Here is a 24,214-nt window from a genome sequence, read left to right as displayed (position 1 = left end):
AAATCAGTATACAGCCACGGGCTGGCTACTTTCAGAGCAAAGATCACGTCAATGAAAAGGTGATGGAAGTGATGTATCGAGTATTCCCTCTGCATGGGGAGGCTGGCATCTTTAAGGGGTGGCGAGAAAATACAAAAGCTGACTCTAGGCCAGAGATGCTGGGGTGGGGAGGGCTTGCCACAGCAATCCCAAGGGTGGCATCCCACATGGGGACATCCGCAAGAAGGCAGCCAGCCAGGAGACCTCACTCTAGCCCTGGAGTCCAGTCTTTCTCAGCCTGAAGTCTCACTGCCCAGAACTCAAATTGCACAGCTTCACACACTTTGCTTCTTCTTGCTTGGCTTCTCTACATGGACACAAATTCTGTTCAATTCACCTCCAACAGGAGCAGCTCTTTCTACTACTATAAACTCCACTGATTTTACATTCCATTAATACAGCATTTTTACTGGCATTACCTGAGTATTCCTCATTTTATTTCTGAGGAGGCCCTTAAGAAGAGCATAGCCACACTCCTGGTTCCGACAAAGCAAATAATGAATAAATATCACACTTTCTTTATCCATTCATCTGTTGATGGTCACATAGGCTGCCTCCAAGACTTAGCTATCCTGAGTTGTGCTACGACAAACATGGGTGTGCATGGATTGCTGTAATAGGCCATCTAACTCTTCTAGGAAGATACTTAGAAGGGGAATAGCTGGATCGAAGGGAATTTCTAGTTTCAGTTTTTTGAGGAATCTCCATTCTGATTCCTAAGTGATAACATTCATTTATATCCCACCAACCGTGCAGAAGGATGACTTTTTCCCCACATCCCCACCAGCATTTGTTATTATTTGATTTCTTGATGACAGCCATTCTTTCTGGAGTGAGATGCAATCTTGTGCTGTTTTAATCTGTATTTCTCTAATGACCAGAGATGCTGAATACCTTTTCATGTATTTACTGGCCATTTGTACTACTTCTCAGAAGTTCATTTCACTTGCCCATTTGCAGAACAAATAATGAACAACTAACTCCAGAAATGATGCTGGAAACCAGCACAGGGCAGTATGCACTGAGTGCCTGGAACCTCCCTCCGAGTCCTGAGAGAGAACCCCGCAGCTCTCCGGGAGCACTGCCCACCCCCTCCCCGGGACCTCAGCTCAGCAGCTGTCTGCATACAACTTCCTGGTCCACAAAGCCACATTCACAAGTAGACAGACCCCCACCACCTGGCCATCACCAAGTGGCTGGGTATTGTGACAAAAGTCAGCAGCCTGGGTCAGCTATGCCTGAGGCAACCAGTGTCACCATCCAGCAATGCCCTGGCTAGACTGTGCCCTTCGGTCCCCTGCATGCCCCCTGTCACGTAGGACCTTGGGAGGCTCCAGAAGGCCATCCTGAGCTTCACTTTGTCCAACACCTACCTTGTGCTCAACCTATGCACACACAGGGTCAGTGATGCTCCACAGCCTCAGGTTCGGCCAGGCAAGGATGGAAAATGTCACAGAAATCACATCTTTACCCAGTATGTGCACACCTTTTTCTTGTCAGTAGTGCCTGAACAATGTCCTGCAACTATTTACCTAACATTTACTTGCACTAGGTACTTTAAGTAACCTAGAGATCATTCAAGCTACCTGAGAGGATGAGTGTAGGGTATGTGCAAGGACTCTGCCATTTTGCGGGTTGGGGTACCCAAGGTGGGCTCTGGAACCATGCCCTGTAGGTACAGGGATCTGGTATCCTACAAGGACTGGCGAACAGTACACTGAGAAAGCAGGCTCAGAAGTGTGCAAAGGCTACCTCTGTACCTCCACCACACACCTTCTCCATCGAAGGTCTCCGTCATTCTGTCTCCTTCTCCAGCCCCTGTAGGGTTCCTCTCTGTGGAATGAAACTCCACGGCCCTGACGAAGAGAAGGATGTGTCCCTGGTATGCACTGAGCTGAAACAGGCTCAGAAGGAACCATTCTGCTCCCCCCCACCCACTGTGTGCCCAGGAGAAAGCCAGGCACAGCCTTCAAAAGTGCCACCCAGTGTGGAGCAGCTCGGGGAGGGAAACGCGTGCGAGCTGACACTACAATGCTATGAGCTCAGTCTGCCTCCACGGATGCACTTCCGGGGTATGTTTTTAATTTTCTAAACTCTTACAGCTCCTTGTTCATGTGACACACAACACAGAAGGTAACACAGTAAAAGGCAATGTTAGTCCATCTCCATGACCATAAACTATGAAGCCTCACATTGCTGTCCATTAAGGGATTTATCATTCTTCGTGAACATAAACATTTTCTGTTGCCGATACATACTTCATAGTGTGAGAAGTGCATTTTAAATGGAAAGTTAAATTATTCCAGGGAATAAAATTATCATTAGGAAGGTTTCCTAAAGCAATTACGGTAGCAGCAGATTTTTAAAGTATCATCTAACAGGCTGCCAATATCAGATAAATTAGAGTAAATCGAAATAGGTTAAATGTGCAAATAATATATTGCTGCCATGCCACTGGAGGTGTGAGTCATTACTTGGGAGGGTATTTAAAATGAGAAACATTCACCAAGATTGTCATTTTTGAATTTCCCTGCTGGCTTTATACCATTTGTTTTATTGCCTTGCAAGAACACAATTAAATCTTAGATTTTAGCTCACTCATCACCAGAATCCTTTTTGCCTCTTTATCCATTTGTAAATCTCCATTTTAGGTGTACAATTTCTGTGCTATCAAAAGTAATGATTTGGTCTTGTCAAAATTACATTATCAATATTTAAAACATTTTTTGCAATCTAATAGTAAAACTGGTCAATGTAGTTCCCCAAGTATACATTAAAATTTTACTTTAAAATGTTTCTTATAAGATTAGTTGAGGTTATAAACTCGAAAAAATTATTTTGAGTAAGTCAGAAGCAATAACCTTATTTTATACCCATTTTTTTTCCCATAACAGCTTATATTGCTTTTATAACACAGTCACAATCTTTTTGAAACTATTATTTCCTTCAGGAGCTTTCTCTTTGATGTCATTAACTTTGGCCTCTTTTTTATCTTCAATCTTAAATTAATTCCCTGGGAAGCCTGTAGCAGGTTGGCTGGTTGGCAGGATTAAATGTAAGGGTTTATAAAGAAAAGCAGCTTTTGATACAATGCTATTACAACACGATCACTTACCCATAAATTTTCAGATACAGAGGGTTTTTTGTGTTAGACATAAATGTTGTTCATTTTAAAAGCTATTATCATGCAATAAATAGAATGGGGATTATTTTGCAGTTTGTATTCACTTTACAAATAAATAATCAGTTAACGTGACTCCAGAGCTACAAATGATATTGTTTGCTTGCTACTGGGTATTTGCTTGCTGATTTGAGGGGCTGGGGGTGCTGCATCAATTTTCATTGTGATACATTAAAGGGAGCCTTTCTGTATACTTAGTCAAAGGGTTTCCTGGATATTATACAAATAAGAACATGCATGAAACAGTCAAGATGTGTAGCAGTAAAAGACTAATCTTTTGTTTAAGGAAGAAGTGTGTTTTTAAAATTAGGACTCAATTCTTTTGTAGAAGAGCTTGCCAGACAGCACATGAGGCGACACTGGATTGTGGACTGAGTATCAGTATTGTGTTTGCAGGCTGTCCCCCAGCACCTGCTCCCTCCTTGCTTTGTAACAGCACCCAGGGTCCCTTCACAGACTTTTCTCAGAAGCATGCTGAAGCCTGACTGGTTTGGGGCAAGGACAGAGGAAAAGGTTCCTTCCAGATCCCTGCAGCATGCCCTAAAAGACAGGCCAGTAGCAGTGAGGTAGTAGATCTGGCTCCCCAAAGCCACTCTGGGTCTCCTGGGCTCTTTATTCTGTGCTTAGTATCTTGGCCTGAGAGCTTCCATACATCTGTAGACTAAATCCCATTTCTGCTTTAAGGGAACTGCAGTCCAATTTCATTGCCTGCAACCAAAACACTCCCACTAATTCAATTCAGGTGCCCTTTTGTGAGATGATCTGTGAGATAAGGTAACAGACAATGACTCTTGGTTTGGGCCACCGGGTGCTCTTTCTAGAGATGAATTACTGCCTGACCTTGCCTACTGCCTCCGAGTCCTTAAAGGAAAGCTCAAAACATCCACAGCCTTTGGAGGAAAACTTCCGTGTTCTGCCACTGCTCTGCAGGCCTAGGGTCTTCTGACAACCAATCTGCATGGCAATGCTCCATGTGTCCATTGATATGAGAGACCTTCTAACTCATAACCTAGAATCTCAATTGTATTTGTAGAAACCCCAAGGAACCCAATGCGGCAGTCTCATCCCCACAGCAAAATGAACAGGGAACTGACCCATAATGCGTCTGTCTCACCTGCCCAACAGAGTAAGGGTCTAAACAGGTCTGTAAAGCTTCAGCAATACTGACTCCTTTCCTAGTGCGTTTATTCTCATCCTCAGGAATCTCAATGCCCTTTGGGCCCTAAAATACAGTGATCAGGCACAAGCTGAAATCCCTGTTTATAAACTCCTTAAAATCAAATGAAAGTAGCCATCACTACTGAAGAAGGATGCCTGCTGTGCCAGCAAGCAGCAGGATAGGCATGGTCTTGTTCCAGAAGGGTTCACACAGGACCAGGGTAGCTGCTGGCCCCTGGTGACGAGTGAAATCCTAATCATGCACCCACACATTCCCCAACTCCATGCCCCACTTAAGCTGTGGATGTGCTATAGCTCCTGTGATTCTGTTTATGTTCGCACCTATTGTCATAAGCACAATTATGACTGTGACATAATTATCCCATGTCACTAGATGGCACAGTTGACCTTAAGAGTGGGAGATTCTAATAGGAGCCCTTGTGCTTGGATGGAGAGAATGTAAATTGGTTCAGCCATTATAGAAAACAGTATTGACATTCCTCAAAAAAATAAAAAATAGAACCATAGGATCCAGGAATCCCACTTCTAGGTACGTATCCAAATCAATTAAGGTCAAGATCTAGAAAAGATGACTACTCCCAAATTCATTTCAAGATTATTCACAAAAATGAATATGGAGAAATAACCCAAATGTCCATCATCAAATAACTGGATGAGGAAAATGTGGTATATCATACAATGGAATGGTATTCAGCTTATAAAACAAAGGAAATCCTGCAATGCACAATAACATGCATGGATGCACCTTGAGCACAGTCTGCTAAACGAAGCAAGCCAGATACAAAGGACAAATTCCATGTGACTCACTTATATGAAGTACCTAAACTATCAAACTCATGGAAGCAAAAATGGAACTGTGCTCTCTGGGGCGGGAAGCATGGAAATGGGGAGCTGCCGATGTAGGGGCATGAAGTTTCAGTTATAAGAAATGAGTCAGTTCTGGAGACATGGTGCATGCCTGCAATAACGATACTGTATTAAACACTTTGCATTAGTACCATGATTTTTAATAACAAAAGAATGGAAGGTTCTGGTCATCTGAGTCTCAGATGTGGAGTGTTCTCCAGGCTGCTAGGAACAGGATTCAGAGAGATCTGACCAGACGAGCCCCTGCTGGGCTGACTGCCTCCAAGGAGTCCTTAGCAGCCAGCTCAGAAAAATCACTAGCTTTCTGAGGACACTTCTGCATTCTGCCACTGCTCTGCAGGCCTAGGGCCCTCTGATAGGCAGTCGGCATGGAGGGGCCTGAAGGCTGAGAACCACCATCTGCCAAGGCATCTCGAACCCAGGACCACAAGCACCAAGCCTGACTCACAACAGACTGCACTGCAGTGGCATCCTTCCCAGAGCTACAGATGCCTGCTGGCCTGCTGGGGTGGCCTGGTGAGCTTGAGAATGAGGGTTGTTTACATCTGTGGCAAGGACGGAAAACTGTAAGAAACTCTGGGTTAGTTCCAACCACATCTCATACCAGGGCTCCTTGCTCCTCCTGTGGGCAAGAAAGTCCCTTTGAGAAATCACTCTCCAGTTTCCTGTGCCAACCTCCCATGCCCACTTGTACCCAAAGGGCACAAAGGAGGGGAATCAGGGACAGGGATGTCACAGCAGCTTCCACCAGCCTGCTCTCGGGCCCCATGGCAGGAAGTCCGGCCCCGACCTGCAGGCAGAGAGGCCTCAAGGACATCAGGGTGGACCTGCAGGCAGAGAGGCCTCAAGGACATCAGGGTGCGCAGCTCCAGTGGCAGCAGCAACAAAAAAGGGAAAGCAGGCGGGTGGCCCAGACCTGTTGTCCCAGCACTCCAGGAGGACGAGGCAGGGGGACTGCAAGTTTGAGCCCAGCCCCGACAACCTGGCAACTTAGTGAAACCCTCTCTCAAAATGAAAAAGGCCTGCCTGGGGCTACAGCTCGGTGCAAAGATCCTAGGCTCAATCCCTAGAACCAAAAGGGGAAAAAATCAAATGTGGAACATGCTGTTCTCCTGTAAACTGAGTGTGTACTCTTAATTTATGCTCACCCTAAAACCACTGCAGGACGCTAAGCCACAAGGACAATAAAGAAAATGACACAGCAGGCTCTGATGGCAGAGTCCTCGGCCAACATCAGTGGCACCCAGATGCCCAAGGCACCCTGGAAGGAGTCGCATCATACTCAGTGTATTTAAGGTGAAATCTATCAAGTGACTTCCTCCAAGCCAAATTATTTATCTTAAAAATGTGTGATTTCTTACAAATAAATACTGCCTAACTTTTAAAGCTACATTTAACATCCAATTTAAGGAGGTCATAAATTTCATCAGCCCTCAGTTACAGTGCAGTGGGTATTTTAGGGCCTTCTTGAACAAACAGCCTTTTAAATACCCACCCCTCCCAGATGCAAACGAAGTAGACGCAGCACATATCCCATTCCTGGGGTGGGCAGAATAAATCAGGTGCAGCCTATAAAAGTCAGGGAGCAGAACTGAAGGAAATTTAAGATGCTGAAGGCTTTCTTCTCTCTATTCCCTTTTCTCCAAGAAAATTTATCGTCTTGAATACATGGTGTTGGGAGCAATTCCACACAATTTTGGAGAAAAATCATTTCACAATTAAAATTATGATTAGGCCTAGTTCTCCTGTCTACAGGCCAGCTATGGCAGGTTGAGACATAACTCCATGTTCGCCTCCGGTCACAGCTAAGACCTCAGTGGTCCGGTGATGCTGTGATGCTCCAGGGCAGGATTGCACCAGCTGAAGACATCCTGGGAGGAACAAAGTCTTCATCTGCATAGTTCCTTGTTAATCTAGGGTTTTCCAGGCCACTGCCCCTCTTACATTTGTTCTCACGGCTGTACTGAACTGTGCCCTGAGTCACCTGTTACATTTGTTTCTCCCGATGTACTGAATAAAGGTGCAGCAAGCTGGGGGGGGGGGGGGGCTTTCATCTTTGCTGCCCAGCGCAGCATGGATCAGGCTCAAAGCTCAGCTTCTTCTAGAAGTCTCATTTTTCTATCTTTTCTGTCTAATGAATTAATTCACCCTGTGCTGTTGTGGCCCACAGGAGACTAGGACTCACCGCAGAGGTTCTAGTAATGTCCCCTTTCCCTGTTCCCTACAACATGGAACCCATGATCAAATGACTGAATAAGACTGCAGTGAGTACGTTTTCTAACTGTAGTTTCCTCATCAAGGTGCTTCGCACACCTGCCCAGCATTCCCCTGGAATGGAACCAGCCAGACTCTTAGGGACAGGTGGTCCAGGACAAGGCTAGAACCTGACCCACACCTGCCCTCCTGGGCCTATGGCCCCGGCGAAAGGGATCCACTGAGCCGCAGATGCCAGGGGCTGCAGAAGTGAAGGGAATTAACACCCTCGCACCTTGATGGTCTGTACAGTACACCAGGCTCGGTCCTAAGGGGCGCTCTCCTGGGGACACGCAAGGGACTCCCATCCCTGTGTCCACAAACCATGGGTTTCCCCACCTGCATCTGTAAGTGTGAGAGGACCACACGCTTTATGCAAATGTGAAAAATGGTGTGAAACCAATGCCAAAACTTCAGGGCTCTTGTTAAGGAAGTCACTGGGAATCTGAGAAGCGATGCGGCTGGAGAAACAGTGGCCCCTATGTGGAAGGCAGCACAAGTGAGCACTACCAATGCATCTGAGAACATTTCCTGATCAAAAATACAGCTTGTTTCTAAGGCATGTGTAGTGTACACCTGTCATCCCAGTACTCTGGGAGGCTGAGGCAGGAGGATTCTAAGTTCCACCCCTGCTTGGGCAGCTTAGCAAGGTCATGAGGACCCTGTCTCTGGGGATGCAACTGAATACAAAGGCCCAGGGTTCAATCCCCAGTACCACCACCACCAAAAAAAGAGAATGACGCTGCTGCAATTCCCAAACACAGTACAGACCCGCATCGCAAACAGACATGAAAACCAAAACTGTAACGTGAGAACCTGGTGCCCTGCACGTGAGTGGCCCAGACATTCTCAGGCTGCACCTGCCCTGAAACCAAGGACCACAAGCCTGCTCCTCTCACTGTGGGCTTTGCTCCCGGTAATCCTGCTCCTGACTGGCTGCTCTCAAGGCCACGCAATCCAGCAGCAGAAAGGAAGCATGAGCACCTCCCCCAGCATGCGAAGATTAACTGAGCTGCTGCACAGCAGGCAGTGAGAAAGGCTTGTTCAGGCTTCCGCGTGGTCATCGTCTTCACTCAGGCGGCTCCCGAAGACTAAAATCACATTCCACTGCCCAGCGGGGCCTCGGGACCAGGGGGCACTTCTTCTCTGACACCTGCCTGGGGACAGCCTCCCACCCCCGCCCCGTCTGGTGGGGTGCAGGGCGTGGCTCCCCAAGCGCTCCTGCTCTGACTCCTGCGGGTCTCCCTCCCTGGACACGGAGTCTTTTGGTGGGCAACCATTCAGTTTATCATGGAAACCAAGAAACCCCTGAAAATGGAAGCGGCTGCTACTACACCCTGGCCTGGGAGGTATCCCGTTAAATGACCACGAAGCAGCCACACTCGGGCGGCAGGTGTCTGGCCAAGGAGTGCAGAGCCTGTCTCTGGAGGGGAGCCTGTGCCTGGAGGACAGAGGGTGAAGAAGCACACAGACACCTGACGGGTTGGGGCCAGTGCCCGGCGGGAGAGGACAGAGTGGGGCTGCGTGCTGCTGTCTCTTCCTCTGGGGGAGGGCCGGCCTCTGGTAAGACAGAGGGGACTCTGCCAGCTCTAAGGCATTTCCAGTAGGAGAGGGCTCCAGAGAAGGAGCGGATGCTCAAGAGGTGACCACATGGTGTAGGCTTTGGATTTCCCCAGAGAAAGGAGCCAAGTCAGGCCACCGGGACTCAGCCAGGGGCAGGCACACACGGCAAACGGGGCCTCTGCTGCACGCGACAGAGGAGGGGCGAGCGAGCTGTGGACCAGCAGGAGAAGCTCGCCCACTCCCTTCGGGACTAGTGCCCCTGCTTCTGCTCGGGAAGAGCAGGGACACTTCAGCTCTGGCGATCGCGATCACCACAGGTGGACACTGACACTGACCGAGGCTGGATCTGCTGAAACAGGGCGCCTGTTACACCAGGAGCTGCTTGGTAGCAAAAGTCCAAGGACACTGCTGAGAAAGCAGTCACGCCCTTAAACCACGCATCTGATAACCTCACAAAAGCTCCTATCAGGGAAGCCTCCCTTAGTTTCATAAATTGCAAGAAATGTGTACATCGTTGGCTGCCCACAAGGAGTTCTAGAAATAACAGATAGGTTTCACTCCACTGCTTTGTCAGATTTGATGGAGAAAGATGTTCTAAGATGAAAAAAGAGAGAAGGTATTTGGAATGAGTAGAATATTAAATCAGATCTGTCTGGAAAGTAGGAGTACACTCCATTCTTTAAATCCTAAATTTAATTTTCCCAAATGATTTCTATAGCTGGCCCTAGACTTATATGTAACTTCATTGGCAAAATGGCACAAAATGCAGAAAATTAGTATTAGTTCAGAGAATTTAAGTGCCTCTCAAAGAACTAAAATAGCACTTTCTAAAAATACATTCCTATACTCAGGACTTAGCAAAGATCATCTCTCTTTCGTTGTTCTGGTTTGTAGGTGATCGGCACATTGGAATCAGTAAACAACCCTATGGTGAGAGGTATGCAGGGAAATCGTTATGGATCTGGCGTCCACCAAAAGCCTGCATCACACAGGGACCAAGAGCACCTCTGCCCTGGAGGAAATGCTGCCCAGACAGATATCCGTCCACTGCTCATCTTGGAGCAGCAGCTGAGACACGCAAGGCCAATGAGGGCTGGGGGAGGAGAGACACAGATGACAAATCAGCAAAATGACATCCGTCTCGGGCGTCCTCTGTAAGCCACATCGGTACAAACCAGGCCAGAGGATGAGGACGAGAAGGGAGGTTAAAGTTCACCGAAGCGTGGGCACAGCCGGGGCTCATGGCAGCCCCAAAACTTTCTTCCCTACTCACTGGGGCTCCAAGGTGACCGTGATGTCACTGTCCACTGATCTGCCCCAAAGAAGCTAAGCAGGAGACACGGTGCTGAGAGGTGACCTTCCCAAGAGGCGTCAGTCCTATCATGGTGCGCTGAGGCAGCGCTATGGGGAGTAATTAAGGTTCAGTGAAGCCACAGAGCGGGGCCCTCCTCTAATGGCACAGGGGCTTCACAGTGAGCAGAACACTGAGCTGGGATGCCCAGTCTCACCATGCGTAATGGCTGTGTCCAGATGTCACCCCAAAGCTTCGTGCAGTCATCGCTGGGGCTTTTCCGAGGTGGCTGTATCTGCAGCGTGTGATGCTAGGATCAAAGGTGATTACTAAACCAGTTCACGGGATGGTTCGGCATAGTTCTGGGTAGGATTAAGGCTGCCCCTCCCTGGGGGTGAGTGCTACTGCCCCAAGCCTGGGTAGCCTGGATTAAGATGTAAGGGACAGAAAGAGGGTCTTCGCTTGCTGCCTTCTACCTGCCTGCTCTGCACTGTCCCTCTTGCACCCTGTCTTGGAGCCAGCCAACTACGAATGAAACTTCTGTGAACTGTGAGCTAAATAAGGCTCTCCTCCCGTAACTGTCTCAGCAACGAGAAAAGTCCCTAAGCACCATGTGAAGAGCCGGCCACCTCAGGACCCTGCAGAGTCCCCGCAGCAAGAAAGACTTCAGCAGACACAGCCCCTCAACGCTGGGCCCCAGGGCCCCCAGATGAACACGCCTCACTTCTTTCTAAGTGACACGATCTGTGTCATTCGGTTACAGCAACAGGAAACAGACTAAGGTGGGAGAGGAAGGGCTTTTTCAAACAGTCCCTACAATGAACTTCTATTTTCTATCAGCCAAGAATACCGTGGACACACAGAGGAAAATAAGCCAAGAAAAATGCCGCTGCTTCCCCAAACTTCTAAATACTTAAAACATTTCTCAAGAAAAGGGCCAACCCTGCATTATGGCTCTATGGCACAAATTTTTTAAAGAATTGGAATAAAAAGGTAAAACAAACATTGTCCCATGGAATGGCAGGTTTACTGCGATGCAGGGTCGGCATGGCATGAAGAGCTGAGACTCGGTGCTCCTGCGTCCGGGGTGGGGCGCTGAGCATGCAGAGCCTGCACAGGCAGGTCCCGCGCAGTGCAGAGTGCATGGGCACTCGGCTCCAAAGAGTCCTTGTTTATTCTCACCTCCGCAAAGCAAAGCCATCGGTGACATCAGCGAATGCCCCAAGATGCAGGCTCACATTATTATCAGTGTCTCTTGTTTTCCTCCAAACACTCAAGTCCCCCGTGTCCCCCCCACACCAGGACCATTGGGCTTCCCCTTAAACTGTCACAGTGTCCTCAGCGCTAATTGCAGTTTTCAGCAAGGGACATGTGAGAATTTAAAATGCAAACTCTCTGCAAACAGAAACAGTGTTGCTAAAAACCTACAAGAAGGGAGCTCTTAACATAAACAAGATTCTCTAGTGCCAGAATCTCACCAGAAACATCCGAAAAGAATCAAACCTTCTGTGATATCCACAAAGCAGCACTGTATTAACACTGATTTTTTTTATGTTTTCCTCCAAGTTGACTCAATGTTTCAGCACTTAATGAGTATTACACCAACACACAACACTCTTAATCACACACTAGATCCCCAAGATATGCTTCGCCTTAAGGAGAGTCAGGGCTTTCTGCCCCTGCTATTGATGTTCTTCAATAAGAGGACCGAGAGCCATTTCTTCCCCACTGAACTGAGCAAAACAGTAAGGCCACACTCATGGCTATGCACGTACAGAAACAAAAGGAAGGGCCTACCGAAGCAATTTAATCTGAGGCATCACTTCTATGTACCTATTCTGTTTCTATTACTGTTGGATTCCCTGTGCGGTGTACACAGTAAGAGAAACTCCCCAGTTATGAAATTCTTACTCCTCGCTAGAAAATCAGCTATGCCCTTCTCTAGATTCTGCCTCATTTCTAAGTGGGGAGAAGGAAGAAAACCTCCAAAAACTGCCCTCTCCACACTGCCGCCCACTCCCTGCTGAGCCCCTCCGAGGAATTCTGTCTGCCCTCCCTGTGTGTCCCCAACCCCACCCTTCCATGGAAACCAGAAGCCAGCAGGGCCTCGGGGCTGAGAACAGCTCAGGATGGCCAGGGAGTCAGCCCCTCTGCCTGTGTCACATCTCCCATCTCTGGGAACCTCCTTGCATTGTTTACTGGCCTCAGCTTCAGCTGCCTTTTTGAATCCAGTGAGCAGCCTTGAAAATGTCCACGCCAGCCATATCCAACATCCTCCACAGGACTGAGTGTGACTCGTTAGCACTGGCACTGAGCTGGGTCTGCCTGTGCCAGGGAAGCGCTCTCCCACCAAGCTACAGCCCAGCCCCTTCCCTTTCCTACTTCCTTTGAGACAGGGTCCTGCTAAACTGCCCAGGCTGCCTCGAACTTGCCGCCCTCCTCCCTCGGGTCCTCCTCCCTCAGGTCCTCCTCCCTCATTACAAACTTCTCAGCATAGTCGTGATAATTACAAATGTCTCCAGTTTGCAACCCTGGCTGAGAAACCCCTCCTCTGCTCTTCACATTCTCTCAGGGTATTTAAATACTTGTAGCACCCCCAACTTGAAAACATAGCCTATTAGGGGGAAGACAAGAACAACAGAATGCTAGTGAGGGTGCACAGGAAGGAGAGGCCCACACACTGCTGGGGAGTGTCAGTAACACAGCCTGGCAGGAGCAGTGGGAGGTTCCCCAAGGAAGAGCGGATGTACCAGGAGGTGGGCTCTCCCAGGACGGGTGCCCACAGGGAAGTGAAGGACAGCGGTACCGCACACCCACATTCACTGCGTGCAGCTCACACCAGCAAGAAACGGGCACAAGTGACCGGCCTTCCCAGGTGACCAACAAAAGATGGCACAACTCACTTCGACAATAGACACTGTTCGCTGCACAGGACAGAGAAGCCATTTGCTGTGGCTGTGTCTAGATGCCCCCAAAGCCCCGTGCAGTCCTAAGGGCGCTGAAGCTGGAGTGTGTGATGCTGGGGTTAAGGGCGTGTGAGTGAGTGGTCTGGCACCGCCCCAATCCGGGAGTCTGGATGGGATCAAAGGGGCAGAAAGACGCCCTTGAGGTCCGTGTTGCTTTGCTACTGTGTGAGTGCCATGAGCCGCTTCTCCTGCGTCGCCCCTGCCTCTTGTTGCCTTTGCTGTCTTCCGACACCACGAGCTGCTGCCCCTCTGCCTGCCACCCCGCCCTGGAGCCAGCTGATTTTGGACTGAAACCTCTACACACTGTGAGCCAAATAACCCTCCCCCTGTAACTTCAGGTGTTGCGTATTTTGTCTCAGCGATGAGAAAAGTCACAAACACACCGTTATGTGTGGCTGCACACAGAAACGCGCAGGACATGACATTCAGGGGAAGACGCCGCGCTCAGGAACACAAGCGCTGCCTTCTCATTAGGAGTGGGAACACAAAAGCCTGGGATCCTAGACAGAGTGGGGCTGAGGCCCCCCGAGGCTTTGAGGGACAAGGGCAGCTGCACGGAGGGGTAGGCTCCACAGCTGGGTGGCACAGCGGCTGACATCCGCTCACCATCCCTGTACACTGACTGTCCCGCCGAGCTCCTTCCACTCTGCACACCCTCAGCTAAGTACCACGCTCTCCAGCACATGGGCACGATCACTGGGTCCTCCACTGTCACGGACCACCGCCTCTCTCTCCTCCTCTCCAGCCCGGGGTTCCACGCCCCAGTGCACCCCGAATCCTGCCCGCTGTGTCCCGTTGTGACACATTTTTTGCCATGCAGCTTCCAAACTTCCTTTTCCTAGCGGACAGCACGGCCTTCTGACCTGCACGGTGTCACCTTTCTCCTTCTGGATCCTTTCGAAGGTTTTCTGTTCCCATCTGAAATTCTCCTCCTAGAAAAACGTAAACAATCGATGGTTGCCTGCTTTGCCCGTGGTCTCATCCTCACAGGCGTTTCTCAGGTCCCTCTGCGCCTGTGTCCGCCCCACTCACCGGATTTTAGGGTGGTTCTCTTCCTCCACTGGGCTTGGTTCCCCCTCTTCACCAGGGGGCACCGCCTGGCTCCTTTTCCATCCCCTCTCTCTCTCCCCTTTCATCATGTGTATCTTCTCTTTAACCCTTATTTATACAATCCCCTTGTCTTTATTCCTTAAAGGGCTTGAAGAACAGAGTCTGCATTTTTCTTCTGTCTGCGAGATAATTCGGCCTTCTGATTTGTACTCTTCCTTTAGTTTTCTGCTCCCGTCTTCTATGAAATGGTCTCACCTTTGCGCAGGTGTGGGAAACGGAAGCATGCACGCTCCCAGGAGACAGTGGGCCACTTGCTAAAGTGCAGAGTAGCTCAGCACTGTCATCCCAGCACTCTGGGAGGCTGAGGCAGGAGGACTGCAAGTTCAAGCGCAACTGAGGGACATAACAAACTGTCTCAAAATAAAAACTGGGCCAGGGATGCAGCTCACTGTGAAGGCCTTGGGCTCCATCCCCACTCACACACACAGGCACACACTGAGGGTCAAGGCTGGTCCTGACTCCTCAGTCCACGCCTGGCCCAGGGAAGAGTGACCCCCTTCGACTCCAGCAGGGAGTCGATGGCAGAGAGACAGCAGGCCTCCCCGGGTCCCACTGACCACCACGTGCCTGCCCCTCCTCCCGCTTCACTCTGAAGAGTCGCCCACATGGCGGAGCCCGTGCTGGACTTGAAGCGGGTACCCGGTCCCCACGGTAACGAGGAGGCACAGGTTTGATCTGAGCCAGGCGCGTCCACTCATGACAACCTGGCTGTCCATGCGGTCTCATTTGTTCAGTTTACAACCCGTGCCACTGAGCAGGGAGGCTCTGCTCCCCATCAGCGGATGTCCAGCTCCCACAGGGTCCCCGCTCTGCCTGCACCTCCTCTAACTTCCAGACTCCTGGCTGCCCCAGGACACGCCCTACCCAAGTCTGAGCATGGGACAAGCTCCCCGCACGCTGGTCTTGGCTCCGAGCGTCACTGTGTTTGGCAGATCCCCAGGAGAGGCTGTGGTCCCAGGCGGCTCTAACATGAGACAGCATTTCTGCCCTGCTCGTCCCTCCTGCTCCTTCTTCGGCCTTCCAGGCGCAAAATGGAGTCAGAAAATGACAGGGTGCCCATCTCTGACTGGGTCTTTCTTAAGCAGCCTAAAGTAAGGCTGAGAAAGACTTTTCTGTTCACAGAGCCAACCAAATACTAACCGAAGCACGAGTCTTGAGTCAATTCCGTGTGAAACACAGAACTAACTGCATAGCCTGCCAATTGCTAAGTATTTCCAAGGCCAGGTCATCTTAGAAGACAGGTGAGTATTTCCATTAAAGCCCGCTGCTATCTTACACGTTCATCAAAGTTTTCCACACATGAAAACCACAAGGAAGTGGCCCACCCATCTCAAGGGCCCAACATTTGTTGAATGTGAGAACTTCATTTCAAAAAAAAGAATTCTTGAAAGACATGCTTGAAAACTATGATTCTCACCCAAGCCGTTGACTACTGGGATTCACTGAATCCTGAATAAATGCAGGCTCAAGACTGCAAGAAGGGTGGCTATTCCCTAAGAAATTACATTTGACATCAACCCTAGGGCTAGGACTGTGTGTAGCTCAGTGGCAGAGCATGTGTCTAGCATGCAGGAGTCCCTGGGTTCAATCCCCGGACCACACACACATATACACACAAAAATTACAGTGATCCACGCATACCTATGGTTACAGCAGTGCAACTCATAATAGCCAAATCACAGAAGTGGCCTAGATGTTCATCAGATGAATAAAGAAAATGTGCTATTTCTACACAATGGAGTACTACTCTGCCATAAAAGTATAGACTTCAGTCATCAGTAGGAAAATGGATGCACCTTGAGACCATCATATTAAGTGAAATAAACCAGATATAGAAGCTTAAATATTGCATAGTTTCTCTTATATGAGAAGCCCAGAGTAGAAATAAAGACCAAAATAAAAGACAGATGATATGAAACAGGGAGACAGAACTTTTATAAAAAGGATGAGGACTAAGAGATGGAGACAGGGCAGAAGGCAGAGGAAGGAGATGTAAGAAGAATTAAAATGCGTTAAGTAAATGCACCAACTCCTCATGAGTGTGATCGTTCTGCACCATAAACGCGGACTAGAAGTGAAAAAGTTAACACTAATAAAAAAGAGGCTGCCATATAAAATTCAAATCTTGCCCTCATTTTTTCTTTCTAAATCAACAAAAAACTCAATCATTCTGAGTTTCACAAGGTGTGATCTTCTCTTTGGGGGGGGCACTTTCCCCGTTACACTATCAAAACATCAAAGGGCCAATGATATATTTAACTTATAAAAAATGACTTTTCTCTAAATCAATTTTTTGATGGGGAGAATAACTTATAATCATTATGACATTACTCCATCCTGTTACACATTTCTTTCATGCAAGTAATGAGACATTCCCCCAATGTGAACACTTTTATCACAAAAACATAGCCATCTAGGCCTAAAACCAGTGAAGCTTTTACATTTCCCCTCCTAATTGGAAGGCAGAATGATTCACTGCTGCACGGCCACCCTGAGAGGTGGGGTTGGCCAGGGAGACGGGACCAAAGCCTCGGCCCCCTTAGAGGTGGCCACGGCAAACGCAACCTGACAACTGTCCCCAGACTGCAGCCATGTTCCATCAAGCGATTTTATATTCAGTTCCACACAAGTCAACTCAGTTTTGCCTGGAGGTTCTGCCAGACACTTACTGGTGTGCACAGCATCGCCCATCTCTGGGAGCAAGGAAGGGAGGGAACGCAGCAGCAAGAGGCATGCCGAGTGTCCCCAGAGGGCCACCAGCTCAAAGGCCCCTGTGTGAGACAGCTGAAGCCGGGCCTAGTTCCAACATTCGACTTTTAATCTGTATTCAATATTTTAAAAGAAAAATTCTTTAAAAAAAAAATCTGAAGGTGGTCACCATTATTTTGCTTAGATAGCTAAAGACAAAAATATAAGGCTATTTATTCCTAATTTCGACAGCTGCCCTCTGTCTTATTTGTCCTGGGTACCGAGGGTCAGGTAGGACTCCTGGTATGTGTTATAACTTCCAGTCATCTTTCATAGTTTAATCAAGTCCCACTTACCACACTGTAAATAACCTCGCTCTCTTTTTTCCCCCAACACCGAGGACTGAACCCAGCACCTTCACACTAAGCTACAACGCAGCCCTTTTTTATTTATTATTTTGAGACAGTATCTCACAAAGCCACTTAGCTTCCCAGGCAGGGTTCAAACTTAAGGTCCTCCCACCCCAGCCTGGAGGATGCTGGGAACACAGGCCTGAGTTGCCAGGCCAGGCTACAACCTCACATTATCTTCAGAATCCACTAGGGCTGTTTGGTTGCTGAAATTTATCAGAAAGCATCCAAGATGAAAGTACTTCATACACTTCAGTCCAGCTTTGAAATGAAGAAAGTGTTTTAATGTACAAAAGAGCAAAAGTATGCTAATTCTTTTTTGGGGGGGGGGTACCTGGAATCAAACTCTCGCACTTTCGAGGCAGGTGGCAGAACCACTGAGCTAAATCCCCAGCCCAAGTATGCTAATTCTTAAGCCAGACCTCTCTGAAACCTCCAGTAGCAAAATTCCAACATGTCAGACTGCTGCTGCGTGTATGTTCCTATGGATCTCACTTCCTATCTTCTCTACTTCTACTGTATATATGTTTGTGACTTGATTCACCAGGCATTGAGGGGAACATAGAACTGACACAGCTAATAATTTTGCTGGTGATCATCTGCACAGTAAGGCACATTATCTTTCTGTGTTCCACAGTCTGACTTCGTAGCATCCAGCCTGCTACAGCATGTTTTTTCTGAAAGTATGCACTGGGTAAAAGCACTGTTTAATAGGGGCCAGGGATTTAGCTCAGTGGTACTGTGCCTGCTTCGAAATGCAAGGACCTCAGGTCCTGAGTTTAATCCCCAGTACCACAAAAAAAAAAAAAAAAAAAAGCACTGTTTAACAAAAGAGAAAACACATTCTTCTGTGTGTGAGTTTGTATTCCGTCTCTCTCTTTCTCTATGATCTCTGCTTGAACAGAAACTTTGTCTCTGTTCAATGGTCTGTATCAAATCATGCAAATAATTCCTGGCACATGAATGAGTATGAGAGATAGAGGAAGAGAGAGAGAGAGAGACAGAGAGAGAGAGAGAGAGAGAGAGAACATGCAAGCACAAGCACACACATGCACCACGGAGCCCCACTTGGAAAGTGGTCAAAATACAAGTATAAAATAATCCCAAATTTTGAAAGCTTAGTTTAAAAAAATAAAATGTATCAATAATAAATTTTATATTGGTGACTGGTTGAAATGATAATATTTTGGATAAATGAGATGGAATATATTATTAAAATATATTAAAACTTTATTTTTAAAATACGGCTACTAGAAAATATTAACATATAAGTGTGGCTCACCACCCCATCCCTCTATTAGACAGTGTGGGGTTGCTTCTGCTTTGCAGTGCTGGGGACCAAGCCCAGGGCAGGACACACGCCAAGGAAGCACTCACCACAGAGCTGCTCTCCCAGCCCTGGACAGTGGGGTTTGTGAGGCTGACATCGAGAGAGCGAATGAAGCAGTTCAACCATCATTACCTGAAAAGTGAAGTGGGATGCAGAATGGTTCTCCCCCTCGCTCGCACACACACACCTTGCAGAGGGAGGAACAGTGAGGCCATCCACCAAGCGAGAGCCGAGGCAAGTCTTCCAGGGAGGCGCATGCGGTATGCGCTGGTGGTGCTGCATTCACCACTGCCTGGAAAAAGGCTGCCGCCCAGGTAGGTGTGCAAGCGAGCAGGAGGCCAGGAGCCCGTCGGCCGAGACGCACACATGGGCCACCCAAGCCACATGTCGGGCTCCCTCCTATCACACAACTGCTAGCAGAGATGCTGTCCACGGGACTGGTAACCACGAAGCGCTGGGAAGGAGTTAAGTGCGGGGAACTCTGGCCCTACTGCCACCCTCCCCAGGGTTCACTGGTAACCAGAAACCCCTGCTAGTCCCCTCAGGATGTGGTGATGGCTCCTCTCAAAGGGACTTGGGGGCAGCAGATTAAACACTTCCCTGCAAGAGTTTCAGTGTATGTACTCATCCATCCATCCATCCATCCATTTATGCAGCAGGAACTTGGTGAATGATTTGGTACAAGTCATTGAACACAAAGGTCCTCTCTTCAATAGAGAATTCGATGACAACATATATAATAGACAGGTAAATAATATACCACTCCCAGGAGGCAGTAAGTGCTCAACACCCGCTTGGGGAAGGAGGCTGTGGAGCTGTGGGTGCAGGAACAGCAGTGCAGGTATACTGGGGAGGGGACCAGGGTGCGCTAGCAGGTGAGACCAGCCCAGAAGAGGAAGGTGCGGGGAAGCGTGCTGGCCCAGTGCCCGCAGGAAGGAGGCCGTGGGGAAGGGGCAGGCTCAGGGGCAGTCACACCTGGGCAGCGGAGCTCACCTTGAGGTCTGTGGCTTCTGGCTCTGAGATAAGAAACTGCTAGGAGAGGTGGAGCGAAGAATGAAGGGCTCTGCCCTCCCACAGAGAGGAGCCCTGCCTGGGGGCTGAAGCAGGTACCAGTTCACTAAGAGGTGGAGGGTGGACACAGGACAGGCTGTGGTGATGCAGGAGTGTGGGGTGGGACCCCCATGATTACCAGGACTGGAAAGGCGATCATTCTCACTCTTCCTGCAAGAGGGGTGTGCAGGGTGTGGCAGTGTCCACAGGTGTCATGCACAGTGCCACTCTTCCCTGCACCTGCCCTCTGAAGGACAGTGGTGGTGTGGCTTGGGCCCAAAGAGTCCCCAGGTGTCTCAGCGGAGTGGAGCTTTCTGAAGATCCCCGGATATGGGTGCCACCTCATCAGGAGATCAAACACTCAGGAGTTCGGGGTGCTGCGCTGTTAGGAGGCGGGGCCTGGCCACTTCGGGTCCGCCTGCAAGGCTGTCAGGTCCCTCCCCTCTCTGCTTCCTGCCCGCCAAGGGGCAAGCGAGTGGCTTTCCTCCACCAGGCCCTTTTGCCTGGCTGTTTCCGCCTTAGAGCCAGACAATCATGCAGGGACTGGGGCTTTTGAAACTGTGAGCCAAAATAAACCTCCCCTCCTTTAAGTGGTGGGTGTCAGGCATTTTGTCCCATCCACGGGAAAGTGACTAGCACAGATGGCGTTAACAAGAATTACTTTCCCTGTTACACGAAATAAACTATTTCTCTAAAAGCAAAACATTACAGCAACAACAACAAAGACGAAAAGGTGAACACAATTAACCTGGCCCTTCTAACCTGATGTGACATTTAGTTAGGAAGATGGCAGGCATGTGGATGGCCTTTAGATTACCTCTACTCGTAGGAAAATGTGAGTATGTACAAAAAAAAATCGTATAAATAAACATTAATACAGAACTAATTTTCTTAGTTCTCATTTCACTGAATAATTATACCTTTGGGCTAACATGAATAATGTATTAAGTAGCGCACAGTTTATATGTAGCCTTGCGACTTTCTGCTCTCATTATGCAACCATCTGAAATCATTCCAAGGCAAATGGTGGCTGGAAAGTGACTTCCATGCAAAGGTTCCCCCTTTCGCCTAGGAGCCTGTGGATAGTTGACTAAGCGTCTCTTTAGGTTAACAGGAGCCATTCGGGAAGCTGTTCAAAAATCTTCTCTCTGAAATATGCTCAATAATTCATTAAAGTTCTGAAAGGCCAAACTCCTTTTCTGCTTAGCTTACTACGCAGACTAATGCTTACGTCAATTAAGCTTTTAAGGAAAGCAAATGCATATATTTGCTTCCTGGTTTCTGCAGCGATGAGAAGTAACCTAGTCTTCAATGAGAACCATTGTTACAAAACAATCTTCATGAAACACCACAGTCTGGATGAGTCTCACTTCCCACGAGCGCCGTGTCCGCGCTGAGCAGTCACACTAAGAAGCCGGCGCGCCATGAAGCCTCGACACATTAATCCTGAGTGCCAACCTGTTTTGGTGAGGCTCGCAGTGCACAGGACACCAGCTACACAGACCCAAGAGGTCCTCCTTACCTTTCTTGCTTCTTCATATTCTCTGTCACGTTGTAGATCATCACACATGGTAATCTAATTACTACACCTATTAATTATGCTCATGATTAATTTGAAATACCTGACACAAAATGTAAACAGGTATGATGAGAAACAACACACAGCCCTAATGAAATCCTAACACCTGAAACTGTTTGCATCATTATCAGTCAAGTAACTGCACTTAATTTCCTCTCAGCTGGGCAAACTGATGGAACTGAGTCCTGGTGTTATTCACTAAAATTGTGCTTCAGCACACAGCCACTCGGGTGTGTCCAGACTATGGCCTCGAGCTGCACACTCATGGCCAGCACTGGCCTTCCAGGCAGCTGGCTCGACATCCCCAGTGCCCACGTTTGACTTCCTTCTGTACCTGCCAAACACCAGCCCCCTACAAGCTCGCTTCTGGGAGCTCCAAATAGAACAGGGACTGTAAGCCTCTGTCACCTGCTATGCAAACTGTGGCTGTCAGAAAGGAGGAGGAAATGTTGGCTGGAGCAGGAAATGAAACCAGGACGCCTGGCCAACAACACCGGGGCTGGCTTTCATCTGACAACTGCACCCTGATGCGTGGGCCCGAGACGCGCAGAGCCCAGGACGGCATGACCTCCTGGCCTTCCGAGGACAGTCCTGAAAGCCTGGAGTGCAATGACATCTCGACAGCAGCTTGCGTGTCAGGGCAAAGGGTCACGAGGACTCTCCCGCACTGAGCCTTTCTTATGAAAGCAATGCAGAGCTGGTGACCAGGCCCGAGGCTGCCTCGGGGTACAGGACAGAAGCTCTGGAGCCTGGGACTGAGCCATGGTGGCAGGCGGGAGGGACACTGACTCCAGTGTGAAGGTGGACAGGAGCGCCAATGCCTTTCCACCTGCTTCTCAGCCTCCCCCGTGCAAGCAGGGCTCCAGGCCTTTGTTCTGGAAAGAGAAGGCAAAGGAAGAGAAGAAAAAGTAGGGGAAGGGGAGAAGAAAAAGAAGAAGGGAAGGAAGGGAGAGAAGGAAGGAAGGGAGAGAAGGAAGGAAGGAGAGGGGACCAGAATGTACATGGGTGAAAAGAAAGTTTCATGAAAGGCAAGGAGAGCCCTACGTAAAAGAATAGTGAATCTAGGAATAAGGAACTTGGAAACCAATTTTTTCATTAAGAGCCTTTCCTCTGAACAGGTTTTTAAATGAAAACATTATTCAATGAAATGTATGCTAATGACCTATCTTTAAATTATTTTATGATGGCATGTCTCTCCCGAGATCAAACACAGCCACTTTGCCATCAAAGTCACTTTGCCATCAATCAATTTGTATCATTGTTTGACTCTAATAGAATATTTGCACTTAAGATTCAGAATGTTAATAAAAGTTAAAGAAATCTATTCTGCAAAGTCCTGATTCCAGTATTGGTAGGCTATGCATACTGATCCAAAGAATAACTCTGAATATGCTAATTGAAATGCTCTTTTAATTCATGATCCCCTCAAAAAAGAATCAGATCCCTAGAAGACAGAGGGAGGAATAATTTGGCCTCTCAGTCTTTGAAGCGCTATTAAAGATAGATACTCAGTTTACAAGTTTAAAAATTTACATGTTAATAAATAAAATGCATATAAAAATCTATTAAAATAAAAATCTGAATATCTTAAAATATATTCTCAATCAAAGCCATAAATTGTACAAATCACAAAGGAAAGACCACAGCTGAGGTTTCTAGGATGCAATACATACAGATGCGTGTCCCAGGAACACACATAAACACACACACCCACGCTACTATCTTTTAAGGGAAATGGTTTGGCCATGCAGATGTACAAGGAGAGGAAATGTCATAACAACACTCACTGAGTCATCCGTCTCCATGGAAACGGAGCCTCTGCCCTTCGGCGGTGACCCCCACCTGGACACACATCCGCATCCCCATGGATCTCAAGACGACCTCTCCCCAGCTTCACCGAGCCCAGCCCTCCTCTGTGACCTTGGCCTCCATGTCCCGCTGCACACGCACATCTCCACTACGGAACCTCCCTGGCATCCCCAACCTCTCCCAACCCCCGTGCACCGCAGACTTTCACCCCGGGATCATGGCCAGGCATCCATGCAGTCACTTGGGCCCAGGACACCGGAGTCACTCCTCACCCATCCTCGGATAACTTCAATCCAGCCTGTCACCAGACCTGCCCTGAAAAATGCAAACAGACCGATCAGTTCTCATCAGCTCCACTATTAGCACCTGACCCAAGCAACCATCTGCCCTGTACTGACTATTCCAACAGGGTTCTAAAGGGCTCTGCACCACCTCCAACCCTGGACAGTCCAGCCTAGGGACAGCAGGCAGAGTGATTGTTTTAAAAGGTGAGTGAGGCCAGGCGACACCATAGCTCAAAACCTTCGGAAGGGGCCTGTATGGGAGCAAAAGCCTTAAGCAGCCTCCAGACATGGGCTGCTCAGCCCCTGGTCCCTTCCCAGCCACTTCCCCTGCTCTGTTCCACTGATTCCACCTCTTGGGTCCCTGGGTCCGGGAGTGTGAGACAGAGGCCTGCTGACTACTAACGGCCAGCATGCTCAGGAAGGGTGAGGCCGGTGGCTCAGGAAGAGGGCACTGAGTCAGGACTGTGCCCACGAACTGCACCTCCTTCCTGAGCAGCCACCACCCCTCAGGGCAACATCAGTGGACACAACCACGCACCCACCACAGACCCGTCTGGAGGTGCAGAGAGGATGATGCATTTATCCTGCAAACAAGGATCCAACACCCACTAGACA

General features: G+C 48.7%; 1 protein-coding gene across 9 annotated transcripts in view; it reads right to left on the bottom strand.

Moving 5' to 3' along the window:
* The window catches only part of Ptprm (protein tyrosine phosphatase receptor type M), a 675,227-nt gene that overhangs the window by 576,624 nt on the left and 74,389 nt on the right, over positions 1 to 24,214 (bottom strand). Inside the window, exon 1 of one of the 9 annotated variants that reach the window (XM_087189943.1) lies at positions 23,524 to 23,630. The exons of 7 other annotated variants lie outside the window; for them this stretch is intronic. Coding sequence is in view for 1 of the 2 variants with exons in the window: in XM_087189928.1 (XP_087046054.1) it covers positions 23,588 to 23,591 (4 nt within the window). In the remaining variant the exon portion in view is untranslated. Of the gene's footprint in view, positions 1 to 23,523; positions 23,631 to 24,214 lie in introns of those variants that run through there. One more of the 9 variants, XM_087189928.1, reaches the window with a different exon arrangement.

The sequence above is a fragment of the Heterocephalus glaber genome, unplaced genomic scaffold (genome assembly GCF_053883595.1).
Source record: "Heterocephalus glaber isolate CG9 unplaced genomic scaffold, H.glaber_assembly_v1.0 deba00000331, whole genome shotgun sequence".
Classification (NCBI taxonomy): Eukaryota; Metazoa; Chordata; class Mammalia; order Rodentia; family Bathyergidae; genus Heterocephalus; species Heterocephalus glaber.
The sequence above is the reverse complement of the archived record's forward strand: the minus strand, read 5'-3'. Positions and strand labels throughout refer to the sequence as shown.